Here is a 15,702-nt window from a genome sequence, read left to right as displayed (position 1 = left end):
TAAGTAAATACTGTAAGACTGAAGGGAAACAAGAAGAGGCAAACTAGTTCTGTGTTTCTGGAAGCTTTGTCAGGGATCTGTCAGCTGAAACAGTCTGACACGTTACTCTGTTCTGCTGTGCAGCGTGTACTCTGTGTCCCATCCTTGCTTTGACATGAACACGGTTCTGTTCTCCAGCTCGGTTCTGCGTTGGACGTAAAGCTGTCGTTGCAGTGCAGATAGCTGCAGCAGCAGCACTTGGAAAAGTCCCAGTTGTGCTGATTTCTGAGGTTTCTACCCTGATGCTTTATTGATTCATTAGTGACACTGATAGTCCGGAGAGAGCGAGACAAAAGGAGAAAAAGCAAGAGCCATCGGAGTGAGGCTACCTGCTCGAGAAGCCTGTCTAATTAGAAAGAAAGAGCGAGAGAGCATCAAATGTACAGATACCGCAGCCCTGAGAGAGGGGAGAGAGGCAGAGCCGGATCTTCTAGGCATAGAGGCGGAATCCCAGCCCCCCCTGCTGGGGGTGGGAAGCAACTGCAGAGGGATCAGATCAATAGCGCCACTCATCCTTGAAGGATAGGCCCGCCTGGCAGCAGCTCACTTGTTTAACACAGACAAGCTCTCCAGACTGGAAAAGAGAGAGCCCCTTTAGAAATCAAAGGGAAGTCGAACATTACTGCCTCTCGCCTCCGTTTCAATCACAACTGTCATCAGTGCGTTTCTGAAGTGCAGGGCGCTAGTTAGTATTTTTAGATCCAGACAAATTCTCATTACAGTGAAATCACTTAAATCAGATGCATCAAAAATAACTGGCCCACATTACAAATCTCAAATCATCCACTATCACAGGGAACAAGTACATCAGACCACGTTTGATTTAGCCTCGAGGCAAAAAGCTACTAAAGCCATGTGGCTTTGACTCCTCTTTCACCTCCACAACACCGGCAGGGAAATAAGAGCAGCCACGGAGGCTTGAGATGCTTCCTCCTCTGTAGCTGAGTCTGATTCTGGCTCCTTCAGCCTTCTGGGGAAAAAGATGCACATTTAGAGAAGTGGTCTGAGGAACATGCTCACCCCCCGCAGACACCATCCCGCTGTTTAACAATGACAGAGCCTTATTAGGGAAACTGACTTTCTGATTGATCAGATATAATCAGCTCGTTAGCAGTGATTAGACATTGTTCAGCAGGGGGAACGCTCTACCTGCAGGTTTGCTCTAAATGCCTTGATCTCACAGGCTGTTTGGCAGCTTTTAGAACAAAGGCAGATAAGAGAGCGCAGGGATTAAGAGGCCTAAAGAAGCACAGGCAGAGCGATCAACGATCTCCACGGTCTGAACTCAACCTCCAGATTGACAGGTCGGCTGTTAAGAGGCAAAAAACACTTTCACCGTTTCCCGATTAGACAAAGAACCACTTAAGTGACTGAGTGAGGGCCTTTCGTTGCATCCAGTGCATGTTCAGCAGTTTAACCTATAAATCTTGTTCCTTAAATATAGTGAGCACATCCAAATGATCATATTGTCTCTTGCAGATTATCTTATGCTAACTTTCTGAGTTATTGCTCCCTGTTCACTAAGGAAAAACTCTGCTTATTATGCTCATACAGACAATGGATCAGTAAAAACATGGATTTGCACCAGACTCCCCATGTTCCTACTAAACAGTAAAACTAAAAGGTTGACAATGTGGACACAAAGTCATCCACAACACTAAAGCCTTAATAACATCAGCTGTTAAGTGGGTTTACAGGTAAAATATTCGGTCATAGATGTTGTTTTTCTACACTTTCTGTTTATAGTCACTGTGCTGTACAGGCTGTACTCACACAGCAGTAAGTGGTATCTCACAGATAACATCAGATGCAGAATCTAATTACAGATGGTAACTCAAGATGTAGATATATCAATGTAAACCAACTTCAAATCACAGAGGACAATGAATGTTGAGATGGTACCGAGTGTCTGTCTTAAATATCTTCATTTTTTAAGCTCACGTATACTCAAAGATTCCTCTCAGCTCCGTAGGATCCACTCACCGCTGACAGATTGATACTGAAACATCCTAAAAAGCCTCAAATGGCCTTAATCGAGGAGAGAGGCAGAGGGGAGACAGGGGGAGGAGGGTGGAGGACGGTTTGCGATGAATCCACCAGAAAATGGATCAGCAAAGGCAAATTTAAAATATATTTCCTTCCCCGGCGCTCGGCTGGAATTGCTTCTGGGGGGAAATCATAGAGCGGAACACAAGCCGAGGAATTCCTCCTCCAGCCTGGTTCAGGAGAGACTGATGCCGTCATTAGTTTGGGCTGACACCTTTCCAAATCATGTTTTATGTAAATGCGGGTCTCTAAAACAAGTATACAAGGGTAATATTTGCAGAGGAGATGCCGGAGGATAGCGGCCCTGTCGCAGTTTGTTTTCTGGTTCCTGCTAATCCGCTCGATTAATCACATCAGCACAGGCAGAGATATAAAAGTTTCAATCAGGAGAGAAAAGCATGATGGATGAGTGAGCTAAGGAGTCCTCTTGCTGCCTTCTTCACTTCCTTCCATCACCTTCACTCGTCTCCCTGGTTCCTCTTTACTAATTATTTTTCTCCACCTCTACATTTTTATCGATGCTTCTTTTTTATTCCAGCAGTGTCTTGTCCTTCCATCTTTTTGTTTTTCCATTCTCTCTCTCACATCGTTCCTCCATTTATTGTCCTTTAGTTTATGTGTTTTTTTTCCTTCCTCTCTTTCTCATTTTTCATTTCTCCATTCTTCAACCTCTTTCACATAGACGACATCATGAGCATCACAATCAGGAAAAATAATATAATAAAATAAAACAGCTCAATAGCTGAATGCTGATGAATTTACATCTACCACGCTGCAGTTCCTCCACCATAAAAGGAAAAGATGATCACAAACCACTTTGAATACGTCTTGAAAATGTAGACGAGCACATTATTGAATTGTGCCAATGGACAGAAGAGAAACCAACAGTTACAGCTATACCCAATGTTCACCCACTAGGTTTATTTTCTCCTGCAGCTGAAAAGTGATGGTGCCGTATCAATCTTACACTTGTTATCATTTAAACTACCCGATATCACAGACTTTAAGCTGCGTGTGCGCTGGTGCAGAACTCCAACCATCATCCATTCATCCATGGACTGTACGAACCCAGTGCACACCTGGGTCATCCGACGGTGCAGCTCTGGTTTCAGTCAGGTTGGAGTGCTTTACTTTGCCCTGAACAGTGTCTACAGGCTGCAGGGCTTTTTCCTTTTTCACCTATTGTTCTCTGGCTCTCGTTCTTTTTTTTTTTTTCATCACGCTTCCTCCTCCCTCCATTGTCCTCCTCATCGTACCTCCTTCTCACGTCCCTCCGCCCTCCACATTAATCACATGGCAGGGAGAATAAAGCAGAGCATCTGTAATAGTTTAGCAGCGTCACTGAAGGACGAGCAGAGGTCGGCTAGCATCGCGGCTAATGTGTAGACACCCCGAGTGTGTGTGTGTGTGTGTGTGTGTACATGTATTAACAGTAATAGATGAGTTGGTGTGGATGCAAGGACAGAACGGGGACATAAGGCACTAAAAATGGAAGACTACCTGGTGGTCTAACATACACACACACGCATGCACGTGCACACACATCAGTGGATGCACATTCCAACATGCATGCTTATATACACACACATACACAGTCACACACTCTGAGGTTAGTTGTGTGTGGAGGCTTTTGCTCTATTTGATCTGATAGTAAGGTGGTTTGTTTTTTACTGTTAAGTAGTTATTTCATTGATGCATATTTTAGTTATTATTTTATTTTTCAGTTATTGCCCAGCTGACTTCTTACTCTGTCTCTTTGCTTCTGCTGAATAAAGAAGAGTCTAACAGAGGGTTGAGTTGCTTTTTTATTCTGTCCAGTTGATTTGTTGTTGCTGCAGAGGTTTTGCGTCAGTCACTAAGTTCAGCTGCTGCCAACAGTTCCTCCTGCTTCAGGCTGTGCTCGGGTTTTGTTTTCTGATCACAAAATGCTCCTTATTTCTTACCCAGAATGCACTGGAAAGATCTCCTGCTGATAGGCTGTAACACAGTCTCCCACAGGGAACGCACTCGTCGTCTGTAAAGTCGTCTGTTATCAAAAATGTGAGGGGTGGATTCTGATCATCAGAGGGCTTTTTGTCTGCTAATGTTTAATTTCATGGGCATTGTTTTAACTTTAAAAGGCACTTTGGAGTGCCTGTTGTTCTTGTATTTAGTTTCCACACACATACAAATGCACTAAGTGTCTCTCAGCTCATCGCAGTGTTCGTGTTGAAGCCTGTGAACCAGATAAGGAAGTCACTGTGTCTCCTGTAATGAAAAGGCAGGGTGACGGTGCAGATAGGACTTTCAATATCTCACCGTGCTCAAGTGAAAACACAGCACACATGCCATAACCTTGACGTACAGTGCATGTCAATCAATCCAATCCATTGGACCAGACCAGCTCACTGCCTCACTCCCCTTGACGGGTGAGATAAACACACTCTGTGTTGGGCTTCAGCTCCTATTGATGACTTTAGAAAGAGGAGATAGCAGCTTGGTCTCTGTGCTGAATGTCATGTGATCAATCGATTACACTGTGCTTCAGTTCCAGTGAAAGGACGACAAGCTATGAAGAAAGTAAACCAGTTTCATTACATGAAGACCAGTCCATAAATTACTATTCACATACATCAATCAGTCACAGCCCATCATAGGAAAACCATGCTCTCTGCCTCAACAGCAATATTGTAAATGTCATGACGTCAGTGTTTATGTACTGATGTGACTCTGTAAATTTCACAGAATATAACACAATTAGAGTTTTTCCCTGTATAAATGCATCTATGCATAAAGTAATTGATATGATTCTCTATACATGTTGCAACATTTCTTTTTATCTGTATTTAGTAACTTTCAGTATTGGAGCCATTGAATTGATAGAAATCCAAACTAACTGGGATCAGTAAAGTTTGGTCGTAGTCGTAGTTGTTTTGGTTGGTGAGGATATAGTGACAGATAAATACAATTTCAACATGAACTCTGGTTTAATGAGAGCAGTGATTTACCTGCTGACTTTCCATTTTCAATTGGTGTCATTTATTGTATTTTACTTTCATGTCTAAAACTCTGACTATAACTTACCTCTTATAAAAGTACCCAGCTTCCACACCTGCATGAACTTACCTCACACACATGTACACACACACCTCCAACAGTAACGTCTTTCTCTGGTTCCTAACAGCCTGAGTCTTGGCCTGTGTTGCAGGAGGATGAGACGGGCGAGGGGCGCTTCAGCTTCCCCGGCTACGGCATGGGCCCTGCCTGCCTGCAGGCCAAGGACGGCATGGCCATCAAGGGCAACAACAACAACGCCCCGGCCTCGGCCGCGCCCGAGAAGAGCATCGAGGAGATGAAGAAGCTGTTCATCAGCAGGGCCAAGCGCATTGACACGGTGTCCCGTGTGGCCTTCCCACTTGTCTTCCTCATTTTTAACATTTTCTACTGGATCATTTACAAGATCATCCGCAGCGAGGACATCCACAAGCAGTAGAGGTGGAGGAGGAGAATGCAAAGAAACGAGAACAGAGAAGGAAACAGAGTGAGACGACTCCAATAGGAATTATTGTTGCCCCTTTTTTTCATGCCAACCTCGCCTCCTTTCCTTGTCCTATTCCTTCATCCTCTTCCTCTTTTGGTTGAGGATAAGTTGCTTTTTGTGGCTATCGGACCCTGCCCCCTCTCAACCCTACCCGACCCTCACTAGACTTTATTTGGGGTATTTATTGTTTTTGTGTCCCTTTATTCCCCCATCCTGTCTCTAACTCCACCCCTGTTTCCCTATCGTTACACCTCCTGTTTCATCCGGACCAGTGCAATAGCAATGCAGTAAAATGCATGATATATGAATGTGGCAATATATTAATGAAAAGATGAAAATGAAAAAGTAAACACTGACTTTTGCAGACACATCCAATAAACTGTTTGGGTGTGGATGGATTGGAACAAAAGGAGATCATGAGAATTGTGTAAAAGGTCTTGTATTTGATTTTAGGTTTTTTTGTGTGTGAAGACAGATATATAATTCTATATAAAGAAGTGATGTGGGGACCGGGTGGGGGATGTGAAAGACACATACAGCAGTGTAATATTATCATATATCTATCATAAGTGGAAAAATATGCCTTTGGAACTTTATTTCCAAAGGCAAGTATCTGGAAATAAGGGATTTTTTCCACAAAAAGGGAAGAAGGCGGATCAGTGCTTCCATTAAATAAAGCGATACAAGGAACACGCGTTCTATATATCTAGATTTGCTTCAAACGTGTATTGCAAGCAGTCATCAGCGCTTTTCCTCCCCAACACCCCACCACCCACCCACCGACAACACCACAAGACCTTGAACTGCAGAAACTCTTGAGGTTTTCGGCTGCTGCAGTCGATCACGCGTCTGGGGAGAAAAGAATTGAACAAACACTGGACAAGCAGTGCTGAAGATTATGTCACATAATATATCATTTATCTGTGGTCAATGTGTTCCTCTACTTGTCATTAATTTATTTCATAATTGCATTTGTTCTTTTTTTATTTTATTTTGTTTGTTTCATTCTTTATGTATGTGCCAATTAAACAAGTCTCTTGTGGCTGTGCAGCTCTCTCCAGCTCCGACCTTTTCATTAACAGAAAGGGGAGAGGTTTGACGTCAGTCGTTGCATTGATTAGTGTCCTAGTGTCTCCTCACATGCTTACACTGGGTTTTTAAATCCTTGAGATATTAGTTTGTTTTCATCAACTGAAGAAAGATCAAATCGATCCTGGACAGAACAAAATGCAGATCCTCGTTTGCTTTTCTTGTTGTGTTCACTGGAACTGGAACTTAGATATGTTTGCATCTTATTAGTGTCTTTCCCTTGCTTTGACCCCACCTAAATGTGATCTCCCACCCCTCCCATCCACAGCTGGGAAGACATATGTAGTATATTATACAGATTCTAACACCTGTTATACCTTAATTAACTGTATTTCCAGCTCATCCATACGGACCAACTGTAGCTGCAAACTTCATGATTTGGGAAAAAAAACTACACCATCATCCACATAGAGCGTAACATCAGGTTATTTTGTCATAGCCATGTTGGATGGTATTTGATTATTGTGAGTCAGTTGGTTTATTGATTTGTCAGATGATGTTTTTTCTCTTTTTTCTTTCGCACCAGGCTTCTCTATGCAATGATCAGTATATGCAATTATGTTTTTTTATCTTCCTTTTAGCTCCTCTATCTCAATAACACCATCTTTCTGTGAGTCATTTTCTGGTTCATTCATCCCGCTGCTAACTGATACATGTCTTTTATGCTTACTGATAAATATGGAAGGAATGGAGAAGTTAAAGTAAAAAGAAATTTGGAAAATAGTGGCAACCTGTCCAATGCATGCAGTCTGTATGGAAGCTGACCATCACTTGGAAGGAAAGTGCAGAAAAAGGTAAAGGTCTTTTTTGTTCTCAGTTTCTGTATGAATGCCTGTTTTTTCCTCTGCCATCTTGCCAAATTTGCATAATTTAAATCCCATTCCCAAGTATTTTTTGTACTTCACCAATACATTTACACCAGTGAAATTCTAAGTAAAAAGTAAACTGACACAAGCAAAAACAAAATTTCCAACTTTGCAGCAAAGCAAAAATTATTTATTGTATTCCTAATAGAGTATATATGTCTTCTGAATTTCAGCTCTCAATTTGTTTATTCAAGTTTTGTTGGAATTGTTCAGCATGAATATTTTAGGGATACAGTGTTTTCTGCAATAAGGTCACTGCCATCTCTTTAGAAAATTTGGAAAAATTTTGGGAAATAAACATTTGTGTTTTCTGTACAAGACCCATTTAGATGTAAGACAAGAGGTGATTAGCCTAGATTACCATGATTGGGTTTCCATTTTAGTTTGTGTCCTATTTATAGAACCACAACTACCTGATCAAAATATTGTTAAATAGTGAGCTGCTTCTGGGGTTATTTGTGAGCATATTTTTGGAATGAGTTAAGGAGATTTAGGCTCATAGCTTATGCTAAGCTAGGCTAATAGCCTCTCAATTCCAACTCTGTACTTACAGCACTCATAAAACCTGTATCATGTCATCTAACATCTTTCAAATGCTCAAGTATTCCCTCACCATGCAGTATTTAGTGAACCATCCTCCTGCAACTGTTTGATCTTCCTGTGTATGAAGAATCGCTTCAGTCATACAGAGTCCAGAGTTTACAACAAAACAATTAACTGATCTTTTATTGTGAAGTTAAAATGTGTCACACTTCAGGCTAACAGAACCATTTGATGGAGGGGGTGCCTCCTGGGTGAGAACATTCAAAATGTATTTCACTTCACAACAGTGGAGCGTTTTATTTCGACTCCCTTGAGTTTCACATGTGGGGAAACGGTTTGTTACAATGAAAATGTTTCAGCCTCAGTTCAATTTGGGTTTAAAGCAAAAGGAACAATGTTTTTGTTGATGTTGCTGTTTGGGTTTGACTAATGTCAGACATACAAATGTTCTTACATGAGGTATTTACAGTTTCCTCTTCTGTTCTATTGTTTAAATATTTCAGTTAACTTTTTTTTTATCATTTTAGTTGTCACGTACAAACCCTTGTTTTCTTCTTTCCTCATATCACTTCATCAGTACTAATGAATGCTTCTCGAAGGATTTTAAGAACTTAAGTCCAGCTATTTTGTGATCTTTAAGAGATGGTTATGCTGTTGATATAAATTACTCCTGCTTATTGACAATACAAGAAAACAACATGCACACATACAGTAGATGGTTCTCGATTTGTTTCAATCCATTGTGAATTCATAAAGATGTTTTTAATTAATTTAGTTTTGTCAGATTGTGAAAGACTGATCTGAAGGGCTACGACACACACACATTTATTCTTATGTTCACATTTTAACTTGTTTAAACTTTAAAGTGGAAGTGCCATAGAATATGCGAAACCCCCAAACTATGCATTAGTCAGATTCAGTGATGTAAAACCTTTCAAGGCCATGATCACTAAGGACACAATTCATTTTCAACAGCAGGCGTACGTGTACTGTCTCATACGCAGTATGTCTAGTAATGATGACTCAAACACGTACCAGTGTACAAGCAACGTAGCAGAAAGGGCGCTGTACGCTAGTCAAAAAGCTAGCACACATGCTAGTTTGCTTGATTCATAGGAGTTGTGCATGATTTAATTTTTAGATGATATCGGCCCCTAGTTTTCCCAAAGTGCAGCTCAGAACTACGAGTGACGAGCGATGTAGCAAAACAAATGAGAAGTAGCATTACTTAGTTAAAGGCATGTTGTTTAGCTTCCAGTATAAATAGTGTAGACTGAACTATAGCACATCATTACAATGACTATAGGGAGTTAATTATTCTGAATACACAAGTCCAGAAAGTTCCAGTAAACACTGTGACTTTGGGACAAGAAGTCAACAAAGAACTTATCTTGAATTCTACCAAAAGGCAGCTTTCATGAGCTAATGATGGACGTAATAATCAACTGGATACCACGTTAACACACGGCACTCGTTTATTCCCATGAAAGCTGCTCAATGGCCCCAGTGCTGAAAACCTTCTAATATTTTTCATTAAAGTTTTCAGGTACAGTGGAAGTTCCTCATGCTTTTGAATTTTTGATCCAATGTGCAGTGGTGTCCTAAAGACATGCGTCTCGGTTCCCCGTACAAATGAATGTGGGTGAAATAAAATAATCCTAACGCTCTTCTACAACTTTAAACTGGTATTGAACCAAATGAATCACATTCAATTAAGTCAATTTATTGGGTTTGTGATAGCCAGAAAATGTTGACATAATTTTGTAGTAGCTCCTTTGACATTGATTGTCTAATGCAAAATTTGTTTTTGCCAAAGCTTTAGCACCACGGTTTGGTCACGACTCTAGATTTGGTCCAGGTAGGGATAGAGGCAGCTACTTAAAATTTAATGCCAAAATAAACAGTTGGTAAATAAGGAATTTATATGCATTTAGTTGACTTGTGCATCCAAAACTGTGCCATCTTCTTTCATGGCTGTAGAATTAAACTGATGTTATTTTGTCTGTTTGTAGCAGTGCCTCCTCTCTGATCATGGCCTAAATCCAACTGGGAAACATCTCAGTTTGCTCTGTGTGACTCATTTTCTGTGCCATATACACTGCATATGGAAAAAGTCAGAAGCACTTCTGTCTTTTAGCCTATTTGCCAAAAGCAGTCATGCATTTTCTAGTGTTCATACATATCTTCTTGTGCCATGATGGGGTTGAATATGCAGCTAAAAAAGAAAGACGTACAAGCATATCATGCATTCAACCACCATGTTTCATTCTGTATTTTCCACATATCCTTATCCTTTCCTCACGCGTGGTTGTTCTACGTATTATGGTCATTCTAGAGTTTTGTCATCATTGTATTGATCACTGTTATACTGTATGAGGCTGAGGGAGGGAGGGGTTCGCTACATGGGACATGGGATACTGGATTTATCCTGCATTACGGTACGATGTGATGCATATGGACTGAACAATGATGGATGTGCTTTTGGACGTTTATAAATTCTTATGTCCCGAACTGAATTTTAAAGTAGCATGGTTTTGGATTTATCGATGATTAATGATTCTTATTGGGTTTGGGGCTTCTGTTTGGTTCTCTTGTATTTTATCGTATGTATTGTGCAATCCGATGCCCTGAGGGAGAAGGAAAAATACAGTGACTCCTGAACTGCTGTGAACTAAAGGAAACATTATTGTTATTATTCTATTTATTTATTTTATTTATTTGCACAAGTTGGAATGGCCTTAATTTTGCTTTACTTGCTTCTATTGTGTATTGGCACCAAGTGCACCCGTTTAGTTTGCAGAAATGACAGTGCTCATTACGATGCTTATAATCCGAGAGTGCACATCAAAGCAGGATTAAAAAAAGAAAAGCAAATCCTTTTTATTTTTCATTAATCTGAGAAACAATATTTTGCATGAATATAAATACAATGGCAGATATTTTGGCTTGTACAATAAAATGTGAAGCAATTTGAAGAGAAAAAAAGAATGTACCATTTCTGCTGTATCTGTATATATCTAAATATTTATTGAAATATGTCATACTACTAATTCTATTAACGATTAAAGGTTTTCTGAACAAAAATCTCCTTACCTGTTTTTGAACATTGTCAAGATTGTTGGAGTTGGATCTTCTGCTTTCTGTTACTCGACTCAAGGATCTGTGTAATCATAAAAGAAAAAGTATTAAAAAATTGCAAATAAATCCTGGATGTAGGGTGTTTTTATTTTCCGAACAGCCGCTGTGGGTTGTTCATCTTAGGATGACAGTAACAACAACATGCCTTCCTTATGGCTTCATTATTTTGTTGTGCTCTTGCATTTGTAGAAAGTGTAGTCTCTAAACTAAACTTAATAAACTAAAGCTGGTTTTGGATGTGAGCAAATGAGTTGACACCTGCTTGTGTGATCTCTATTTCTGGTTTTTAAGCACAAGACCAAATTTATATTTAATGTTTTACTTTATGTGCTGCAGAGCTAGTGAAGTCCTTTTCTATTTAAAAATAAAATACATGTATTTAAAAAAGGCAGACAATCATACAGTTGTCTCATAGAAGCTCAGTTTGTCCATATCTATGTGCTGCAGCCTCAGATCAACCAGCTCAGACTCTTGAGGTGGATAATAACCTAATAGGAATCACCTATGTACACGTTTTTAAATCCCCTGAGGTGAGTGAGGGCTCTCTCTTTCTCTGTTGGTGACTCCTTCTTGCACACAGCTCTTTCTGCTTCTGCAAACACTTGATCCTTTTTTATTATCTGAACTTAGAATTTTAAACACCTTTTTTTTTGTAATAGTTCAACACTGGTAACATCTAAGTTTGTTGTGGTCAAGTAGCAGCAAAAAAAAAACAAAAAACAATATAAATCATCAAAAGCAAATGAGGGTCTGGAGATTCAGACAGTGAATGTGATTTACAGTATTTGTGTCATAAAGCACTGAGACGATGGAGAAAAAGAAGTAACAGGAAAGAATTCAGACACAAACTGAAACAACGGTGCACAGTGTGTGTTTTCTGCTTATTCAGCATGTTTGGAGGAACAAACGTCTCTACAGTGTGATGTGTGGGAATTAGACAAAGTTGTGTCCTAATCAGTGTTCTATTAAATCTTTTTTAAAATGATGACATGAAGTTTCTGTTGTGAGGGAGATTTTTGTGTTTAGACATTGTCTGAGGTCACTGGGGAGTTGGACGCACATTTAGTTTGGCCCTCACTTACTTGAGGCTCATTTGGGAGTTGACACTTGTGCTGAATCATGTGGTTAATGTTCTTAAAGACTGGGATTAGTCTGTGCACATGCCGGCCGTATGCTTGGGGTGTTGCTGCCAGCTGGACCAGAACCTGCTGGAAGCCATGTTGGTCCACAAATATTAATGTGTCTGTTCACAGCAGGTGGCTGCAGGGCTGCACTCTGAATACTGACAAGACTACTGCTGTATATGCACGTAGAGTCTGTTAGCACGGGCTGTACTGTTACTAGAAGGTCACTGGTTCAAATCCTGTAACACTAATGAGTCCATTAGGAGCCATGTGTCCTTGAGCCAGACAACGACCTCCCTGCCTGTGTGCTGATTGGCTTTAGGAGCATTGGTTGGATGTGAAATGTCACTTTTTAAAATGACACATATTCATTTGATATTACCAAATAAAATGATTGTTGGTATTGGATACAGAGAATAAATAGTAATTACCGTAAGTATCAGACTGGGTGTAAACCTGCAACAGGCTCTGTTCTGTTAATGAGTCTGAGCTCAAAAGAATCAGTTCTGACTCACACACACACACACACACTCACACACACACACACACTACTGTGCCTGAACTCTGGGGTTCAGTCAATAAATTAATTAATTAATTAAAAGATACTGATGCAAATTCTAGTCGTCAATATTTAATTTGAACAAAGCAGCAAATAAGTCAGTAAATAAAGTTTTAATAATAACAATACTACTACTACTACTACTACTACTACTACTACTACTAATAATAATAATAATAATAATAATAATAATAATAATAATAATAATTAGGTGATAAGTCTGTCAGCTTCCTGTGGAGTTCTTCTGCCCCTTAGTGGCCTGAAAATTCACTGTGGCGTTAAAACATCCTTAGTCTCAAGGTGCTCCGGTTGGATTCCCGTCCAACACGACTTCACATACTCCAAACCTGGTTTTCTTTTATTTGTCATAACAATTGATTCACCAATATTACATCACATTTTATTGATAATGGATTTTGTGGTGGAGGGGTGGCTGTGGCTCAATAGGTGGACCAGTTGTCTGTCAATCAGGAGATTGGTGGCCAAAGTGTCCTTGGGCAAGACACTGAACCCCTAGTTGCCCCTGGTGAGTCAGGTCAGCTGCATAGCAGCTCTGCCATCAGCGTGCGTGTGTGTGTGTGTGTGTGTGTGTGTGTGTGTGTGTGTGTGTGTGTGTGTGTGTGTGTGTGTGTGTGTGTGAATGGGTGAATGAGAAGCAGTGTAAAGCGCTTTGAGTACCAGTTGGGTAGAAAAGTTCTATATAAGTGTAGAACATTTACCATTTACAAGCGGTTAAGAAGATGGATGGACACATTTACTTCAAGTTTACTGCTGAATTTTGATGTTTTATCTAAATGTGCAAATTGGAAAATGCAAGTGTACGAGCGTCTGTCTGGACTAGTTTTTATTATCCTATAACTAAACATTTATCACCCTGACAAGTAAACTACACATATGGGAAACATGATTAAAGATTAGCGCCTCTAAGACTAAACAGCATCTCTAATTTGATCCTGCATGAAAAATCAATGCTAATCACACAGATGGAGGAACCTGACGTATGTCCCCAGGCCAGCTTCAAGCTGCAGACATGGATCAAGATGAAATGGTGAAGGATGATCTTCTGTGTTGTCCCGACAGTATTAAAACGGCCTTCGGCCTGGTTGATTGTATATTAATAATCTGTGGTGATTATTGGACGTACAGCTCTGGTTTAATGTGAAATGTCCTGAGGTGGCATTAAATCAGGAAATCAGGATTCTGAGTCTTATGATCTACAACGTGGCTGCTTTACTAACAGGACTGAGCTCAAATCATTATTCAGCTCACAGAAGGAAATAATGCAAGTTACACTCCACATGATCCACCTACTGGGAGTATTATGGGCTGCTTTGCATGTATTACACAACTCAGACTACAGCTAGTAATCACTTCATCGGTGTGTTAAAACAGACAGAGAGCAGCTGTCAGGTGAGAGCTGCAGGGGTCGCAGAAAGCTCGAGCAAGATCAGTTCGATACCAGTGACCTGGCTGAAACCTCGAGCTTCATACACGGATGAACATGTGTGTTTATCTGCGTGCTCGTCATGTGTGGACATGTGGTGCGTGTGTGTGTGTGTGTGTGGTGTCTGCTTTGAAATCACAGCTCCTCACCTTGTCTCCACCATGTGGATGTTTGTGCCACATGTGACGTAACTACGAGCTGTTTCTGAGACTCAGCACTGACGAGAAGCCACAGCTGTCGCCACAGTCGCGTTAAAACATGACGTAGCTGGAGTTCATGACATGTTTGAGTTCCTGTCTCTGCTGCTGCCTCAGCAGAAGCTCCATCACATTAGAGCTGACCTCAGTGATTTACTGAAGCTGTTCAACTCCTGTATCGATCCATGGGGGGTGGGGGGGGGGCGTCTTCATGTCAGTTACAGGACAGTGACCCTGCAGCTCGTCTCATTGTGAGGAGTGTGATGAGTTCAAGGATCACTGTGAGGGAAATTGAGTGTACAGAGGGAGGTTTGCTGCAGAGAAGGAGTTTAAATGTGCATGTGATGACAGAATGAGGCTGAGTGTTTGGATTAGAGAGTTCTGCAACATGTTTTTAACAAGCTTTCACCAAATCCATTAAATTAATCATTGTTAATAAAGTGTGGGTTCCACCTGTAAAATCACTGTTTTCATTCAATTCAACATGTTTGTGTCCTAACATTAAGGAATTCTGTTAATATTTTATTTCTCTGGACAAAACAGTTTCAAGCAGGACATGTGATCAACTGCTGAATAGGATGTGAACTACCTGTGCATCGTAAAGACTTCTTTTGTTCTTGTTTGTAGTAGATGTTATCGTCACTTTGCATCTGTTGCTGCCGTCAGTCATGACCTCTGACCCAGCTCAGCTGCACCACCTTCCCCAATCAGCCTCACTGTGATCTGTTGCAGCCACTCATCTTCATCTCCTGCCAGTTTGCGTTGTGTGTTCAGTTTTCCGCCTCTCTTCATGTTCTACCTGCTCCTGTTTTTCTGACCTTGTCTTGCTCGTGTGAATTTTAGCTTCTCGGACCACGAGTCCAGTTTGTTCTTACTCGTAAAAACTGAGAGACCTGCTTCTGGAGTTCTGCCGTTTGATCTTGTCCCGGTTTCCTTTCCCACTGGGTGTGTACCACTGAACAGAGACTGAGGCTGAATGAAGACAATACTGAGATTTAAAGATCCCTCATTATGCTAAATCCACTTTTTAGATATTTCAGTACATTTATGACACAGGTGCATGAACCTCAGAGTCCTGAACCTGAATAAACACACCGAGTATGTACATGAACAAAAAAACGTTTCGTTCCAGTTTGT

The 15,702-nt window shown here is 40.6% G+C and overlaps 1 protein-coding gene across 1 annotated transcript in view; it reads left to right on the top strand.

Annotated features, from left to right (window-relative positions):
• The window catches only part of glra1 (glycine receptor, alpha 1), a gene marked incomplete at its 5' end in the record, with an annotated part of 64,921 nt that extends 59,364 nt beyond the window's left edge, over positions 1 to 5,557 (top strand). Inside the window, one exon of the mRNA XM_026343172.1 lies at positions 5,273 to 5,557. Within this exon, the coding sequence (XP_026198957.1) occupies positions 5,273 to 5,557 (285 nt within the window). The remainder of the gene's footprint in view (positions 1 to 5,272) is intronic.
• Between the last annotated feature and the right edge of the window lie 10,145 nt (positions 5,558 to 15,702).

Source organism: Anabas testudineus, chromosome 9 (genome assembly GCF_900324465.2).
Source record: "Anabas testudineus chromosome 9, fAnaTes1.2, whole genome shotgun sequence".
Taxonomy (NCBI): Eukaryota; Metazoa; Chordata; class Actinopteri; order Anabantiformes; family Anabantidae; genus Anabas; species Anabas testudineus.
Note: the sequence above shows the minus strand (reverse complement) of the source record. Positions and strands in the feature narration are given on the sequence as shown.